At 33.1% G+C, this 19,516-nt stretch overlaps 1 protein-coding gene across 8 annotated transcripts in view; it reads right to left on the bottom strand.

Annotated features, from left to right (window-relative positions):
- The window catches only part of RPGRIP1L (RPGRIP1 like), a 77,551-nt gene that overhangs the window by 50,295 nt on the left and 7,740 nt on the right, over positions 1–19,516 (bottom strand). For 5 of the 8 annotated variants that reach the window (XR_004407942.2, XM_032998609.2, XM_032998629.2 and 2 more), the window contains 6 exons: positions 19,197–19,495; positions 16,290–16,389; positions 13,982–14,125; positions 7,687–7,792; positions 3,793–3,939; positions 2,549–2,622 (listed from right to left, as the gene is read on the bottom strand). Coding sequence is in view for 6 of the 8 variants with exons in the window: in XM_032998609.2 (XP_032854500.2) it covers positions 2,549–2,622; positions 3,793–3,939; positions 7,687–7,792; positions 13,982–14,125; positions 16,290–16,389; positions 19,197–19,495 (870 nt within the window). In the remaining 2 variants the exon portion in view is untranslated. Of the gene's footprint in view, positions 1–152; positions 196–2,548; positions 2,623–3,792; positions 3,940–7,672; positions 7,793–13,981; positions 14,126–15,440; positions 16,390–19,196; positions 19,496–19,516 lie in introns of those variants that run through there. The other 3 variants (XR_004407946.2, XM_042797574.1, XM_032998668.2) reach the window with 3 other exon arrangements.

Genomic DNA, 19,516 nt, shown 5'->3' with positions numbered 1-19,516 from the left:
AATGCTTCTAAGTCCTACAGTAATAGATACTTCCCTCTGGTATAATTCTGAAGATAATACACAGTAAATAAAATGCAGTGAACCCACAATCATTTCTGTAATACTGCATAGGTACAGAAGGGACAGCGTGTTCTACAATTGCTTAGACTTACCACTCTTTGAAGTTTGACTTGCTCCCGTAAGGAAAGAATAAATCTTAGCAAGAAAAGATACCAAATACTTTTAGCTTTCACACTTGTGAAAATGTTTTCAAGTTTTAATGAACACGACACCTAGTTATATGTGCATTTGTAATCGTTAGGTACAATTACTTCATATAAAGATGTAGCTACACTTTCATTTTTTCAGAAGACTACGCTGGCAGAAAAATCATTAACACATATAGTCATTGTAGTTCAGAATTTAGATGTTTCGATGAAGAACATTTTAGAAGACAAGGTTTATCCAAGCCTACCTACTGCTAATGTTTATGGCAGTTTCAATTGAATACACTTCTGTCGCTTTCTTCTTCTGAATTTTAAGATTATTTTTACTTGAATTCATGTGGAATTTCTTTCACATTTACTGTATTTCACTGGAGTTGGAGCCATCTGGGTAACTATAAATGGTCAACCACATCTGGCACCATTTCCTTCAGAGAGAGTTTAAGCATTGCTAGATTTGCATTACAAGGTCATATGAAAACAATTCCTCCAAACCTTTTATCCAAACGAATTGTTTTCTTGGATACTGACTAAATAATAAGAGTCAACTGACAAATTCATACTTGTTCTTTGTAAACTTTTCAGATTCAGTTCTGCGGTGTTGGCTGTAGCAAAATTCCCATCAACTTCAAATGAATTGCCAAAATAAATAACATTAGTAAAGAATGGATTTATGCCTCTGTGCCACCATAAAAAAAAAAAAAGGAAGAAATATTTATTGATTATCTGGCACCTGTGGACACTGGCCTATCCACTGCTAGCAATGGGCAATCTTTAATAAAGTTGCATTGTTCAAATAAGCAACAGAAAAAGCTGGTAGTTATAATTAAATGATCTACTTATCTTTCTAATTTTTTGTTACCTATATAGTAACATGGAATGATGAAATTCGAATTAAAGTTTAAATGGGACTATATGAAAAGACAGATAATTTTAGGTAAAAGAAAAGCCATATTGTGGGTTACTGCATTATGAGAGAATCATATTTAAATTTATCTAGTTAAAAATCTTTTAAAGTTATCCTACTATGATTTAAATAAAACAGAAAATTTCAAGCCAATATTGTAAGTTGTTTGTTAGTAAGAGTTATTTGTCTCCATAAGAATAAAGGAAAATAATCAGAATCAGAAATATTTGTAACATGATCAGACTTTGGAGAAATCTACAACAATGAACTCAAGCAAGAGACAACTGACCAACTGCCCGTATAGAAAACTCTAAATATTGAGATTATACAACTGTTACATGTCATATGTAAAAAAATGTTTTAAGCTATTTGTACTCACAGTTTTAATTTCACTGTAGAAAGTATAAAAACTATAATTAATATTGTAAGAATACTAAACAACATTTGATATCATTCGCATTGGTTTTAGTCACTGGTATTTTTGTGAAAGATTTCACACTGACAAACCAAAAAAAACTTGAAGAGCAAAAATAATTTTTATATGAGAAAAGACTTCAAGCATTTTACTGAGTTTCCAAGGCAATTATTAGCTCTAGGATGTTTGTCTTATTTTCTAACCCTCTTCAGTGTAAAAGGCCACATGGTTTAACAATAAAGGAAACGTTCATTTGAAGGTCATTTTTTCCTTTAATAGACTTGTGGCAATTGACTATACTTACTTCTTTTCTGTACCAGGAAATTTGTGAAACATATCTGGCAATATCTTTTCATTTTCATTGTAAGCAATGCTGATACGATTTATACAACTTATTAGGTATAGGAAACTTTGTAAAGACTCACATGAGCCTATGCAAAGACTTCAAGAAGAACCAGCACAAGTGAAATGGTAGCCATTACCAAAACAAACAAATCAGCCCTCATAACTAAATACTGGAGATGATGTAAAATATCAGACATTAGATTCACTGAGAAGTGCTGGAAGAACTTACACAAAAAGTTCAAACACCCCTTTTCCCAAAACAAAACAAAATAAACTAAACCCAAAGGAATAGATGTCTACGCAGATATATAATTCTTTCAACAATAACCTTGAAAAAAAAATATTAGAAATTCAAATAAGAACTTTTGGTGTTGAGATTCAAAATAAAGTGACTTCCACTTATTTTTTAATTAAATTTTGTAAAAGAAGTAATCTAGTATTTCAAGAGTATTAGAACAAGTATGGAAGTTGCTCTGTTTTAACAGAACAGATGAAATACAGACAGAACACCATAAAAGTTTCCATATCCACTTACTGATATGAGGAATCGTAGCATGAATATATTTACACATGTGCACAAACACACAATATGCACATGTACATTCAAGCACAAAGTACATGATGACCTATTAAACAGGACAGGAATCAAGTTTTTTACATAGAGAAACCACAATTTACCTGTTATACAGCTTATCATAGTTTTCCCTCAAGAGTTCATTTTCTTTTTCTAGATCATTTATTCTCTCCTGTAGCTAAAATGAAGAAGGAAGTTTTAAGCAATGCACAGCACAAAAGGAAATGACAGTGAATGTGTATAGACAATTAGTTAATAATTTGTAGGCATTGTCAGTCTTTTAGTTGTTCTTTTTATACAACAGTCTCTTGAAAGCTTCAAAATAATACTGTTTTTCCACACATGGATTTACATTTGGCCCAGACAGTCTTTTTCATGTTGTTTATATGACTCTGAGACTAACATGTCACAGTTTAACAACAGTATCTAATCACATTCTGCCTTATGCAAAAATAAAAACGTAAAAAATATAAAATCCATAGCTTTAAAAATTTTTATTTCCATTTTGGTATTAGTATTAGCTAGTTAATGACTCCTGTAAATATTTTTTATAGACCTTATAGAAACAACAAGTCCTTGCTTTCAAAATACTCACTAAAGCAGGATATGGTATTAAAGATACAAGATGCTTTGACCCAGCAGGTATACCTTTACGTGCATTAGAGTAGTTTAAAGGTTTGGAGGAAATATCTACGAGGTAAATGTGGTCATGTAAAATACGTTCAAAACAAGTAATCATGTGGTAAAGCTAAATTTAAGTTGCTACAAAATGTAAGAAAAATAAGTTTGTAGACTCTTACTCCTCATATGATGAAGAGGATGAGGAATTAAACACTTGATTTTTAGCCCTATATGTGGGTGACTGTTAGTGATGACACTAGTCTCTGAGAGCCACTAGACAAAGAAATAGAAGTGACTGATTTGGACTACTGAGTAAGATGTTACACTATATTGTACTGTAATTAAATCAGGTTGAAATAATCCTAAAAAACTAGCAATATGTGATCAATAAATCAAGTATTACAATTGTTTTCTGGTTAACAAACCACTTGTTTAGTATCAAAATTGAAATGAAATCCTATGCTTTAACCTCAAATATTGTCCAAACACTGGTGCAGTGATTATGTGGCGTGGAGAGCAGGTATGGTTCACGATTCAGTGAAATGCAAGCAGCAGCCACAGGTTTTTCTTTTTAATGGGATAAAAGTATATTACCAGATCAGTCTTCTAAATTTGTTTGAAAGGTCTATTCACATCTCTGCAACTAAAAAGTATCCCACCGTTAACTTTTCCATTATCTATGTGTACTACCTAGAGCAGATTCTAGCTCTCTTGAACACAATCTCACCTCCTCTGTCCTTCGGTTTGAAATAGTTACTGATTGCAATTCTTTTTCAAGATGGAGGCACTTCAACCGCTCCTCTCTAAGCTGTAGATTCAATTCATCACCTTTTGCTATTAGAGCATCATGGCTGGTCTTGAAGTTCTTTTGATTCTATGTAAGGGAATGAAGAAAAACAAACCCGGGGAGGGGGGGGTGGGGGGCGGAAAAAAAAATCACACTTAGTATAACGTTACAACACTGCATATTCAGCCAGTGGTCTCTCATGACAGCAATTATTATATATTCTCAATGTGGTCAACAGGAGACACTCTTGAACTAAGTAACTGAAAGCAACTTTCAATACGCATGGTGAGGAGAAGGTGGCATTCTTGTTGCTCTCATGAACATTAAACCCTGAGTTTAGTCATGATGAAAGCGACCAAGAAATACATCTGTTAAGCAATTAAAAGATTTTGCTGTGGTTACAGTGGTTAGACATGCTGACCAAAAACACTGCAGTAGCAAGCAAAAATGCATGTTGACCACAGTTATGTTAATCACAGAGCTTGCCACAGCTCTGTTAACCCTTAATTGTATATATGTAATTGTTTCATAATCCTAATACACTCCGTTATGTTTCCCTGCTAGCAGTAATTTAACGTGGGACCTATGATTTCTTTTACATTTTAATTTACTTCAATGGATTATATTAAGGCATATTTAACCAATTTTAATATTAAATGGAAAGTACTGATAGAACCTCTATTTCCAGATTATTAATTAATATTATATTGCCTGCATTCCACAATGCTTTAGTAAAGCCTCATTAAGAATTTCAGTGTAAATCACAAAGTATGACTCGAAACAACACAGTCCCAAAGCCAAACTCCTGTTTGATTATATGAAAATTTATGTCAAATACATGTATCAGTATAGATAATGTTTAACGACTGTAGACGGAAAAAAAAGTTAGCTTCATTTTTTCCATATAATATACCTACAAAGTAGTTAAATGGAGAAGCTGAATGTGAATCCTGTACAAATTGTTTAGGTTCACATGCAGTCTGAATGTCATAGAAACAAACACCCCACAGAAAACCCAATCACCAACCTGATCATCAGCCTTTCGTATCACATTTCTCAGTAAGAAAAATATCATGGAGAATAAATAATATTAGTAGTCAGTCTTATTTCAGAGAGATAATGAAGTATATTACTCATCAAGTTTTAACAGACTTTCTTCAGTGCTCTTCTTGTTCTGTCCTATATATGTGAACTGTATTTTAATAAATTCAGAAAACACCACCTTAAAAACCTTTCTTTTACACTCTTAATTTCTCTCAAAATTGCTTTCCTTTCTCCTCAAAATCAGAATCCTTACTGTCTCTAACCCTTCCAAGTGTCCAAGTGAATTCATCTTTTCCTCTCCATCTCTCAGCTTCAATTTTTTCCCGAAGTTCTTTTCCATTTCAATAACTCGTGTCACTTTAGCCCATGACATATGAAGAAAAAACCCAAAACACCACCTTGGCAAAGCTGCCTTTCATAGACCATTTCATTCTCATCTCTTTCCTTAATTTTCAAAATAGCTGAAAACAAATTCAGTCATATTTATTCTACTGAACCATCTCATTAAAAGCACTAAAAATATCCTCCTGAAAAACCTCCTTGCTTCAACTTCATTCTAGTGCCTCCTGTGTCTCTGCTACTCTCCTGATCATTTTGTATTAACTTTCTGAGAAGCATGACTTCACCCTCATTACTATTATTTTTTTTCCAAAATGTATTCTTTACTTGGATATTCTTCTATATCTGAGTGTTCTGTCAGCACTATTTTTCCATTATGCTCAAACTGTTTTCTATATTGCTCTTCCTGGAGCATCTCAAGACTCGGGTCATGTCAATAATTGGAATAATGATTTCAGATTTATATTTATAGTCTGGAATTTTGTTTCTTTGGGAAACATGCCTTGATACTGTTGTCAATTAGAAATAATTCATTCAAAGAAAACAGATATATACCTCCTAGAAATATTGTACAAATGAACATAAACTGCTCTCAATTACTGTTGTGAAACTGTTGTACCAATTGTTCAAAATAATTAGCTGTCTATAGTATTTTAAATTATAGTGGCACAGGTTAGCATATTTCATATTACTAATAATTAAATCCTGAATGTTCAGTCTGTAATTAAACCAAATATACCAAGGCAATCAATTATATAATCCAAATAGTTTCAGGGCCCTTTGTTCTTCTAAGCAGATTGCAGTTTCTTCGTTCAACTGGCGACATTGAAGTTCTTTATCAACAAAGCTGTCCTGTAAATGTTCGGTAGCAAGCTCAACTTCAGTATCATTAGATGGAACAGGGTTATAGGCTCTTAACATTCTGTGGTTTCACATTTTGGGCTGACTCAAGTTCAAAGACGAACATGGAGGAATTATATGGGTTTCAATTGGTAGAAGCTTAAAGTAAATGATAATGAACTCAATAGGCATAAAAAACTTCAAGATAAACATAAAAATGTGCTCTGTTGATAAGTACTTTATGTGCCATCTGCACTAGAAATTTTGTATTTTACAGTTATTCACATTTAGTAGATACATGTTTCAAAAATTCAAATGACTGGAAATGGGAAAACCATTGTATCCATTATCGTGTGTAGAAAAAAAAAATAATAAAAGAGACAGAGAACACACTCATCCTTTGCAAAAATGCAGCTTTCACTGTGAATATTAGAAACAATGTCTTCAAATACCAGTTTAAATCCTAGGCATGTGTTTCTATTCAGCTGCTGCCAAGAAAGAAGCATAAGTACTTGATGTTTGCTGTAAATTACCAAAAAGTTGCATATGATTTAAAATGGAACAGTTTACTTATCTCTTTCTATTTAAGAACACAAAAATCCATGTGAAACCTCTCTCTCCTGGAATTTATATTCTGTGTAGCTCACCATGTGAAAAATTAGATTTGAGCTACTAACAGAAGAGCTGCTTTGGCAAAGAAGATATAGGTATTACACTGAAGTGGGGGAGGCTAGCAAAGCGATGCAAAACACAGAAGCTGAAAAACATGGGAAAAAAAGGATCACAACCAAACTCTAATGGCATGAGTATTATTTAACATGCTAAAATAACAAGAAGCAGGCAGCAATAAGAGTTTACAAGGCTATCTGGTGCTTCTACCTCACAAGGCTAAGATACTTAATAAAGCTCTGTTGCATGCAGGATTCCTACTCACAGGAACTCTCACACTTCTAAGTTATTATCATACTATCTCTATCTGTATGCATGTGGAGTTGTCCAAATACACATGGGAAAAAGCAGAAAAATGCTGTATAACTAAAACCTATATAGAATTTACCATGCAGTTGCATCTTCTGGTGATATTTTAATAAAATTTCTCTGTTTATAAAGAAAAATCTATTGCTGTAGGCCTCTAAAATGATTTCCACAAATTTATGAACACAAGTTAAGTCCTAATGTCAGAACTCTAAACAGCCAAACCTCCCTAACTTTATCAAAGACTGATAAAGTAAGGGTGGTCTGGTACCCCTTCGTTGGTAAATCAATGTATTTCAGGCATAGCCTTCTCTTTAAATGATCAGGAATCTCTTTTGATAGCCAGACAACTCAGTTCACTCTCCACAATCTGCCTGGGATGGCTTTCCAAATAAAATCTGTAAGATCTGCTAGACCCTTCTGAAAAAAAAAAAAAAAAAAAAAAAAAAAAAAAAAAAAAAAAAAGACTAAAAATAATCCTTACACATTTGGAGTAGCTTGGGTGCAATGTATTACATGGTTCACTTGCATGTACTCAGCACTGACTCAGAATCAAGAACAGTGTATATTCAATTTCCATTTATACACGCTTATGTGACAAGAGTAAGAGAATGTTACTGACCAAATTGCAATTACCTCTTGAAGCTGGAGAAATTTTTTTTCCATTGCTGTAAGAGCATTGCTTTTCTCAACCAGCTGTTTACAGACCTTGATCATTTCCACATTGTCCCGGATGTTTAACCTTCAAAATTGTATTAAAAAGAAATGCATCATGAATTTAAAGATACAAAACTAATTATCTTATTATTACTGTTTTGAAAAGTTTAAATCCTTTGCAAATCAGCTTTCCACAACACATTTGGGAGAAGGCTTTGTATGGAAAACCTAAATTAATTTCTTCTATAAACCACATTACAGAATTTAGATAAACAAACATTCTACCACATGATGACATAGCAGCTTCAACCAATACATATACATCTTTGTTTATTCTATCAAACCATATATGACAGGAAGAGAAAACAATCCTGTACCTAAACAGATTGTTTTTCATTCACTACTTTTCCACTCTCCGAAGTATGTGGTGCCATTAGGTTACCGTTTCATCGAATTTCCTCTTAGAGTTTAAATTTATCAAATACTGATAAGAAAAAGTGATTTAGCAATTTATACTATTAACACCTTAAGGCTGGCATTCAGAAAAGCTGCAGATATGTCTTAACTGCATAGAAATCACTTAATATTCATGTAGATGTTCTATATCGTTACAATTCTAAGATTAATTTGAGAACATACTGTTTAATAGAAAGGATGTTTGAAATTATTGAAAATTTAAATAAATATTTATTTAGATGTTTTCTCTTACTTCAAACAGTGAAATTAAATCCCATTATTTTCATAGTGTCTTCAAGCATGGGAAGAGAAACCAATTTGGAAGTGTATTAATAAAAAATATGATAAAATCAGAATAACCCTTTAGCATTAGAAAAGGTAATTTTTCTTCCAGTATTTATCTATTTTAGACATATTGGGCAAATTGTCACAATGCCATGCTGGAGCAAGAAAATGGACTACAAAGCTTACACATCTGTAAACCAGCTGAGTACGTGAAATACTTCCCTTTTATTCTGTAAAATATCAAATCCTATTGTGCTTTGGCATTGCCCAGTTAATTGTCCTTATACAGAAGATAAACACACTCACAAACCTGAGATCTTCCCCAACAAACAGCTCTAATGCAATGCTAAAACTATCATGTGTCTAAAACATGTTATCTACATAAATTAAAGTTGTGGTGAGTATAGACAGCAGCACTGTCTCATGCTAGCTATTTAAAAGCTAATGTAGTGGCACGTTTTTATTAATCTTGTTCCACACATCAAACAAAAGGCTCTGATGCCTTCAAAGGCTTTTTTTTTTTTTTTTCTTTCTTTTTTTCTCCCCCTTCTTTTTTAAGCAGGGGGATTGTTTTTTTCTTTTTTTCTTTTTAAGTAGAAAAAGGAGCAGATGATATTGAAATTTATGATGTACAGATGTAAACCCCATGGCTCCTGACAATCAACATTAACTGGTTTTTTCAACAGTAAATGAAACAGCATTTGATTTAAACAGGTTTGGGGTACTGATATTATGAAGTAAATTATTCAAATTTGGAATTGAATAATTACTTTCTACTGGGATCATTTCAATTCTACAAGAGTATTTACCTCATGAAGTTTCTACCTACAGAAAGCATGTGCAATTAATTTCTTATTAGTCCATTACATCAATCACAATATCAGCTCTCATTATAGGCTAGAGCAACAAAATTATTTGTCTACAGTACTTCTAAAATATTTTATTTATTTATTTACATAAAATATGTCTAAGACATGTCCAGTGCATCTAGGCACATGACAAAGAGCTTGCTGTTGATGAACAAAATCATTTCACATTTTGTGGGCAAGGCAAAGTCAATTGAGGAAGAGTCTGTTGAGAAGATGGATTTTTTTCTATAAATGAAGTCACAAAACAGTATAATAGAATAGAAACTGATTATCTACACAGCTTTCTCCCTCCCAGGTAGTTGGTGAATTCTGCTCCCAGAGCATCTGCCCAGGTATTCTGATATAACTTAAAAACAGGGGGTATATACAGATTTGATATAAAAGTCCATGCCATCATTCACTTAAATAGATAATATTTTGCTCAAAGAATAACAAAATTATGTATAAGAATATATCCAGACTAAGAGAGCTCATTCAATATTTTCTCTGTTGCCAAAAAGCCAAAAAATCTACCACAGGACCTGAAGACATGGAGATAAACCCAGAGCAGAAGTTAGAAAAAGAAAAGGAGCTAATATCCCTTTTGAGGCAATAACCTGAACAAATGGCATACTGATTTAACTCTAGCACACCTTCTACCAAAAAGGCAGAAATAAGGAAATGAACTCTATTCTTCCACTCTAAACCTCATCTTAAAGCTGGATTAAAAAGTCTGAAATTGGAAATGAAGTTAGGAGAAAGTGACTCTTTCAAAAGCTAAGAATTATGTTTGGGGTTAATGTCTGAAGTACACCAAAGAGACAATCTCTTTTCCAGACCTCTTATCATTTGGATTAAAAGCATATAGAGTGGGGTCCCAATAACAGGCTGGGGACCAGCTGTGTAGGAATGGGGGACTGATAGCAACCTACACCAGAAGGAAATGATTAAAGAAAGGATCTTGACCTGCACTGTACAAATTCATGCCAGTAAATCCCAGATGGCTAAGCTAATAAAATTGAGGTCTAATTAAACCACATCCCTTGCATCTTGTCTTTGCTTCCATATGAGAAGGACATGGATACAATACTGAGACTACTCTTAGAGAGTCCTGACTATTGTATCAGCTGGACTAGTGGCTCACAAACTTTCCCCGTTCACATTCAGAATAAGAAAAACAAGCAAGTAAAAAAATATCACCACCATACTTCTCAGGACTGTTCACCCTCTCTGGCAAAACAAACAAAAGGTTTCTAGGATAATAGTTCTCAATCATAAATGCACCAGTGGCCAAGATAGATACATAGACTCCCAAGAAGAGAACTAAAGACTAGAACATCAATGAGCACTACTCTTCTCATTTTACAATGCTTAGGAACTAACAGGATTATATGTTACTATACATTATGTTCTTTCCTTTGCCTCTTATTTCTTATAGGAAGTCGAACATAAAGGGGAAAAAAATCCCAAATATTTACCTTCTAGTAGCACCTTTATGATGAAATGGATAGTATATTTGCAGTAAGCAAAACATTAACATTGCATCAATAGCTCTAGCATCTAAATTATTAAGATTATTTAAATACCAATATAAAAGTCTTTATTTGTTTGCCTAGCTAAATATCTATCTACAAATGAAACTGGTTACTTCCCTACAAATCTTTAGGGAAACTGGTTAAATATGAAAAATCAGGTATGGAAATGCAAATATAAGGTTGCCTTTTTTTATAACAGACATGATTAAGCAAATTTGTATACATGCTGTGTGGCTCTCAAAACCCTTTGGATAATGTGTTGTGACCAACATGTTCCACATTTTAATGTAGGTCTGTAATGCTATAATGCAAACACAGGAGTCATGGGTGTGTTAGATATGATACTTCTGTCCAAACTTCCACACATTTAATAGGCTTAATTCCAAAGTCATGTTGCAGCAAAAAAATGCCAAAGGAATTAAAACCTGACTAGCAAATAAGTTCTTTCATTAAAAAAAAAAAATAAAAATAACCAAACAAAACCCCAAACCCCACAAAAATGTGAAAATACCAAACACCTGTTTCATAAATGCACTTTGGGGTGGCTTTAAAAATGTGTTTGCAAAGTAGCATGAGCAATTAAGTCATTTGAAACTAGCTGCTTGCAAAATGTGATTGTTTAGACTTAATGTTTTAACTTGTGCACTGCGTATCACAGACATCAAACCATGAGGTTATTATGGTTTTGACCATCTTTAAATTAAAAACAGTCAAGCTAAATGCAGTTAAATTTTGTACTTAAGAAAATGTGTTTAGTCTAACAACCCACAGGCCAAGTTTCTCCCTTAAATCAGAATTAACTCAGGATTACCTATTCCTGAAAAAATCCCCAAACAATCACTAATGAAATATTGAATAAAACATTGATTGCAGTCATGTTACAATAATCATCTCAAGGAGTACACTGCATATGAACACAGCTTTGCTATGTAGCTCTCGTGTTGTTATACAAAAACTGTAGAGAAGCTGCAAGGGCAGCTTGAAAATATTACTGGATTTCTTGTGGGTATAGGACTCAAGAGAATTAGTACTTCCCTCCCTTACCGCCTATGGATCAATGATTATTAATTATGGCTGCTCCATTACTTGGAAACTACAGTTATTTCAATCACAAGAATTTCTTAATCATGTCGCAGAATAAAAGATGTTTTCCTGAAGGTTGAAAGTAACGTAATTCTGTTAACACCAGGATGAGGTCAAACCGTGCTACAACATGAAGATCGGTGGAAGCACATTTATTATGTCCTCTGTGGCACCATACAGTTCCTAAAGAATTTCAACAGATAACTGTCTTTGGGTAGTAATGTAACTAGATGATAGCCAAATATATTCTTATAAAACACAAGAATAAGCTGCAAATTGTGTGAAAATTCAAAGACAAACTACAAAGATTAAATAAAATGACATTATCAGTCACCAAATTTCAAATTTTTCATCCAAGATTCCAGTATTGACAGTTTGTTCTCTGCTGATGCAAAGATTAAAAATAAGAATTACATAGGACCTATAAATCTATCTGTGTAATAAAACAACTAATACAGACTGTTCTAGATAGCAGTTATAAGACTTCCAATAAAGTAAGCTAATGAAAATCTCCTAAAAATAGTATGTACGGGTACCTATAGTTACAGTTAAACCTGGAGAGAATAGTATCCCTCTAAGTTCTAGCTCTGGTTCATTCAGCATAAAAGAAAAATAACTTGAAAACATGGGGATTAACAGCCTTCCACACAGTATTCTAGTGGCAAAATTACAGAACACACACTACTCTAGATATGTACTACTAGATGTTTTTCAATTTCTTTCCCAGTGTCTTCAAGCACAGTAACTTTTAAATACTTAATGCACCATTTTATCAGGTTTCAAACATGAAATAGACTATAAAGGAAATACTTCCAGAACTTCAAACATGAATTCACAGATTAGGTCAAGTATCATGGATTGTATCCATGTAATTTGATAAACATAAATAAAGGTCTGTACTACTTTTATAGCCTAACTTTATTTAAGAATTTTTTTAGCCGAATTTCAAATGTATCTTTACTTTAAAACTCCTTCAAAATTTCATAGAAATATGGTAGCTGACATTGAATTTAGGTGTTATGTTCAGTTTCTGCTTGCTGTACTTAAAGAACAGTGTTTGTCTATAGAAAAATGAAGCACAGTAGTACTTGGAGTTTTGTATCAGATTATTTTCAAATAATGAAAAAAAATCTTAAATATTTTCTGAATTCACTGTAGACATAGATTGAGAAATTATTTATGATAACAACTTCTTGAACCTATTTAAACTACATAAAGGAAATACTGAATAGGGGAGACTTATGACTTTGTAAATAATGTAATAGCAAACATTATGATGTATTATTTATGTAGTGCCACTGATGCACAAAAGAATGCTCACACATAATAATGGGGTCCCTAGCTTGAAAGGCAGTTAAAGAACTCATCCAAGTAGAACTTTCATTGAAATCAAATGAGTAAGGAATGCAGGATCATACCATATTAGATCCTTAATACAATTAAATGCAACAGGCTGAAACTGAAACAGTCAAGAGGGAAAATATATGCAAAATTATATAATTTTGCAAAAGTGAAAAAAAAAGAAAAGAGATTAAACTAATCAAGGCTTTATTGTTAAACACATTTTGCAAGCCTGTTTGACTGTTTCACTGCAGAGATATACCATATAGCTTTCATAATTTGCTAATCCACTCTCACAGGGCCATTATTTTTCTACTATTTGTCGAGTCCAAATTATCAATGAGTATAAATGAACATTAAATTACCCACTCTGAACCTATATCTAATATTTTCTAAGAAATCTATTGAAGAAACAATACATGATTAAAATTTCATGAATTAAACTTCAATTGAATCTGAATCAGCTGGAACTGAGTTCTCTAAAATGGTAATCATGAACTTCTTTCTTTATTTGTGAAAAAACATAACCTATTATCGTAACAATCTCCTTGATTAGAACTACCCATGACTGTTTGGTAAAATGTTTTATGACTTAGTTTCACCAAAGGGACAAAAAGATGAATAAAAGCAAGTATTTCTTAACACAACAAGTAATTTTGACAACTATATATAAACATGATGACTCTTCTAGTGCTTCTACCATGGTGATTCCATTTTTCACAATACCTTTGGCTTGTTGTTTCTTGCTTCTTCAGCTGTAGGGTGGATTCTTCAATTTCTTTTCCTTTCCTTTTTAGCTGACTCACAAGTAGCTCTTTGGCATGTTCTAGCTCATCAATGTGCTCCCTTTGGGACTCAATCACAGTCTCCCTGCAAGTACAAACTTCTTACATTCCAAAACCAGATAAGTATTTAGTAAAAAAAAAAAATTAAATGAACACTCAAGAAAGCAAAACTTTTAAGTGTTCAGCAAAATTTGTATTTCCCAATGACATGCATCACAACAGAGGTTTAAGAGTTCAACTTACTATGGAAATAATTAGACACCACCACATGAAAAGATGGAATAATACAATATATAGATAAATAATTCCAACACATTATCAAATGCAACGCAAACTCTTAAAATAAATGTTTATGTGGACTGAATTACGTTTAGCAGAACCTAGCCGAAAACATTGTTTGTGGTTTCTCACACTGCATAGTAAAAGTATCCTCCTCCTAATCCATTAGTACTAAGTGTTTTCTAAAAAGAAAAACGCCATTACCAGCTATCAAAAGCATATGAGATCTTCATTGGATGGAGCAGTCAAAGTAATTTTTAAGCTTTTATTCTGAGTTAGTTAACTTTACACACAAAAAAAATAATAATCAGACGATGTGTCTTTAACACTGGAATTTATCCAGAAAATGCAGTTAGAAAAAAAAAGAAAGGCAGAAAACTATAGAGATCAGAGTCCTAATTCTTCTAGTAGACCACAATTTTGTGATTTTGATTTTCTTAACAAGTTAGCCTCAGGTATTTTTTCCAACAACATTTCTTCAGTAAGAATAAGCAACAACTCATCTACAATTTTTTTCCATTCTAAAGCTTTTGATGCAGAAGCTGGAGTTCTTCATTACCTCATAAACCTATCGTAGACTTAAAAGTACCTTAAGATTTTGGCCATCAGTTTGTTTTTGTACCTGAGTGAACCATTCTGAGCAACTACAGTTAGTTTTTTCATCTCTATGAGAACTGAAATCTCTGAGAAATTAAATGTCTGAAAAAAAAAAAAGCTATTTTAATGTTTTCTGTATTGTAACACAATGTTTTTGATCAGTCTTAGAAGAAAAGCTGTTGTGAACACCAAGATGCATGGCAGTCTTTATTCTCCCGGTCTTCAAAAGCAATAGGTATAGGAGAAATAGCCCTTTCTAGGCCCATCACTATAAAATTACTAAAGTTTTTTTTTCAGTAACAGCATTCTATTATACTGCAATTTATTTTTCTTTTAAATTCTAACTGTTCAGCAGGGTTAAACTCAGACAGGATGCTAGCAAGAGTGCAATTTCAACACTGTTAAGTAATTTAATATTTATTAAAATAATTTATAAGAATAAGTCTGCAAAATTATTTTCTACAATGCCACTATATCATTGTGTTTACAAGACTTCAAGCACAAAATACATACCTGCATATTAATTCATGTATTTGTACACTTAGCTTGCCCATTTATTGAAAATTTAGCATTTACAGATACCATAGTAAATCTGATTTAGGTAAATCATTATGGAAAGAAACACACATATGTAAAGTAGCTTCTAGAAAACCAGATGTCTAAAAAGCGTAATAGGTTCTGATATTATCTGGAGAAGAAAAATGGTCTAACCAGACCTTTATCTTTGAAGTAGAGGCTAACTACCTTTTCTCCACCCTATAGAACCTCTCTGTTCTCATGGAATCTCCACATTAAGGACATTATCAAGACTTCCCTGAGCTTCAATTTCAGTTAAAATGTGCAACTGGACTATAAACCAACTTTCAAAACACGGGAACCAAAATCATTTTACGTTACTATCCCATACTGCGCTTTCTGTAACTTATCCATAAAATCTGATCACCTCTGGAAATGAGGTTTAAATGCATTAGTGTAACACATTCAATACAGTCACCACTTGCATGGGTTATCTCACATATTTTAGGAGTTATGTTGGTAATAATTTTGCACCTAAGGTTCTTCCTGCTTTTGTCAGTTTAGTCCAGTAGTAAGCTAGGCAGCATTGCATTCTACCAAAAAGAGAAGCTCACCATTGAAGATCAATTTTAACTTCCAGCCAAATTCTTACATATCTACATTTTGCATTCTAAATCCCTGATTGATTGTTTTCCTTATCATAAAACACTTCTGCATTACCAGTGTTACTGTTGTCAGATCCAACAGTTTGACTTTAATTTCTGAAGTGAAAACTGAAAAATGTATTTTTTTCCTTCAATAAAACCACAAATTTTAACAATTATGATGACAAAAATTAAGAAATATGGAGATCATACAGATTCCTTATTTCAGCCTTTGGATCCTCAAGCATAGTCTGTTCATATATTGGGAGCACAAAGTTAGGTGATCTCACTTCTGAATCCTGCAATCTCATTCCTGAAAACAAAGAAAAGATAAATTTTTGTCATGCCAAATGAAAAAGCATTTAACAAAACAACAATCTCTATATACAGTACAAACACAACTTCCATATAGATGCCATAAAAAGTATTTTTACAACAAATTCACATGGAAAGAGAAAATCAGGAGTACCTACAACAAAGCTGCTGTAAATTTTGAACTATGGGTAATACAGCATGCACTGTTAAAGAGAAGTGTTAAAAACATGTCTTGAAATGTTTTTCTTAGAAGATTTTACTTTTAAAGACAGAGAACAGAGATGGCATCTTCAAAGAAGAACAATATCAATATTATTAAACAGGAACATGGACATGTAATCACTTTTTCTCTGATAGCACTTCCTTTACAGTCAGGAGTGTCATTCACCTAGACAAGTAACTACAGGACCATTTTTAGCAGCAGAGCAAATAATTTCCTTATGTTCTTTAGAAGCATAGTAAGTCTCCAGTAAAGAAGTGAGAAATTACTTAAGGAAGAATTGTTGGTTGAGGAACAAAAGTAATGGTTTCTCCAAATTTCCTTCTCCTACTTCTCTTTCTTCAGCAAGAAGAAATCAATGGAGTTTTGAGGTGGGACCAATCTATCCATTAAATTTCAAATATAGTATTAAGGCTGCCATCCCTCAGTCTCTAAAATTAAGTCATTTAGGTTTACAATACAATAATACGAGCAGATTCACAAAATGACTGAAAAAAATTTACCTACTTTGCATTTGTGCTGAGTTAACTCGATTTATTTATATATTTTGAACTTTGATCTTTAAGTATTATTTTAAAGTATCGGTAACTGTGTTATGTACATATATGTGCATATGTGCCTAGAATATTTATTTTTTATTTATTTTTGTTGAAATCATGATATAACTTAGATGGTTGTACTCAAAGAAAGTAATGAGAGAAACCAGTGAGTATTTAGTGAACTATTTATACCTGACCACATCTTTTGTATCAGCTTGCTACAGTATCTGTACATCAGCCAAACACGAAGCAGTATTTATCATTTTTGAACTCTTCTTGCCTCTTCATACCCTGGAGACAGCTAAGGTCTCCTGAATTTTCCCAAGCATTTTATTTTTGGACAATTGTTCTGAAAATTTTCTGATATGCACTAAAAATGTTTCAAGATTCAGTCTCATGGTTTCACAGAGCAATCTAGGAGTTCAGTAGTCTTTGGAGACACGAGACACAAACCTGACACCAGACTGCTAGGTTTGTCATCATTAATCAAAAGGGCAGGATGAGAAAACATGCAAGAGAAAAACATGAAACACCCTATACTAACGAATACTATAGAAAATGTTCACTGACCTTCTGGAAGACAACCCCACTGTGTTCAAGTTCTGCGTAGTGGTTACTAGATTTTTAATAACATTCTCCACCCTTATAAAAGTGTGTTGAAGAAACTGCATATTCATAGCACTCAAATTACCAGAATCCCTTCTAGTTTGGACAAGGTCTTAGAACTGAGATAGGTACACTAGAAATTCTGTGAAATTTCTGAAAGTTATTATCTGAAGTGGATGTTTTGTGGACAACTTTTCTTTTTTTTTTTTAATTCCTCATGTTCTCTTCAGTTTAAGAACCACTGCCTCAATCAAACACGGCTCCAGTCCTAGCTCTGCACAGGACATCTTTGATCTGGATCTATTCTTATACCAAGAGAACTCCTCACAGCGTGCCATAACAACATTTGATCTTTAATCCTTGAACCAAGTTGCCCTTTTCTCTCTGCTCACACAGGGCCTGAATAAATTAATTATATTTCTATTCTATTTTTGCATTGTTAGAAGAAACAAACAAAAAAATGACTTTGGAAATAAAACTGCCTAATTCATGATATAAAGTATGAAAACATAGGTGTATTTAATATGTCAAAACCAGCACTATATTCAAATTAAAGAAGCAAATTGGTAGAGCCAATTGCTTCTTCTTGCCTGTCTAAAAACATGACAATTGTTTCTGTTTTCATATACAAAGACCAGTGGGAGGGTGAGATGGAGAAAAAACACAATATAACTGGCTATCAGCTTGATCTATAGCTTATAGAAGTTAAGGAGACAATTCTGCTGACTCAGTTTTGAATCAGGGCCATATCTGTCTTTTTTTTTTTTTTTTAAACACATTATCTGTACAGTGTATAAGCTGAGTACAACTACTTCTACAAATGTTCATATGAAAACAAAAATGTTTGAAAGTGTAATTTCCAAATGCAGCTACCATAAATAAAGAACTGAGAGTGAGACTGCCTTAAGCAGTAAGTCTTGACAGTAAAAAGCATCATTAAAGATGACTGCATTGTGGCATTTGCTTTTGAAAGTCCACACATGTAATAGATTTTTCAAGTCTGCACAGTTATGCACACATGTATCAAGAGACTAGAACAAACCTTGAAATTAAAAAAGGAAAAACATGTGCAAACAAACTACAGATGTAAAACTTTGTTATAACATGATAACGCTAAACTTTTTCATATACCTCTTTTATAAGCCTTTAACGGAAGTCTCATGATTGTAACTATTAGAAAATGTGCTTGATAACTACTTTATTTTCAATTTTGTACTTTTGCTTTAACCCTACCACTGTGAATTCTCAAGATAAGGACTTCAAAGGGAAACACATTATCATGACTGCTATAAATAAATACAAGAAAAAGTGGACAGAACAATCTTTGTGCCTATAGGCACTACTGCCCACTGATGAACAGAAAAGAGTATATACTTGGTACAGTGGAGCAATAATTACTGTGACTTATATAAACCAGTTTTTAATAAATGTAAATTATACCTTTCTTTGCGTGCTCCTGCATGCCAGCAGCCTCACTCACTCTTTTGAGACCAGTGTTAATACGAGGTTGAACATAGCTGTACAGACAAGGCCTATGGCCCTGAATCTGGAGCTGCTGTTTAGTTGAAATGAGTTTACTGCGGAGGTTCTCGTTTTGTTTCTCAAGCTCACGAACTCTCTCTTGCAAATGCTCAATCATTTCTTCCAGCTCCACAGCCTGACCCAGCCGCTTGGGGCCGCCACCAACCTGCTCAGACCTTTTTTTATCATTAACAAGCCGTATTAACTTGGTGGCCATTCTGGGGAAAATAATAAAGAAA

This window comes from Tyto alba, unplaced genomic scaffold (genome assembly GCF_018691265.1).
Source record: "Tyto alba isolate M040663 unplaced genomic scaffold, T.alba_DEE_v4.0 Super-Scaffold_26, whole genome shotgun sequence".
In the NCBI taxonomy this organism is placed as follows: Eukaryota; Metazoa; Chordata; class Aves; order Strigiformes; family Tytonidae; genus Tyto; species Tyto alba.
Note: the sequence above shows the minus strand (reverse complement) of the source record. Positions and strands in the feature narration are given on the sequence as shown.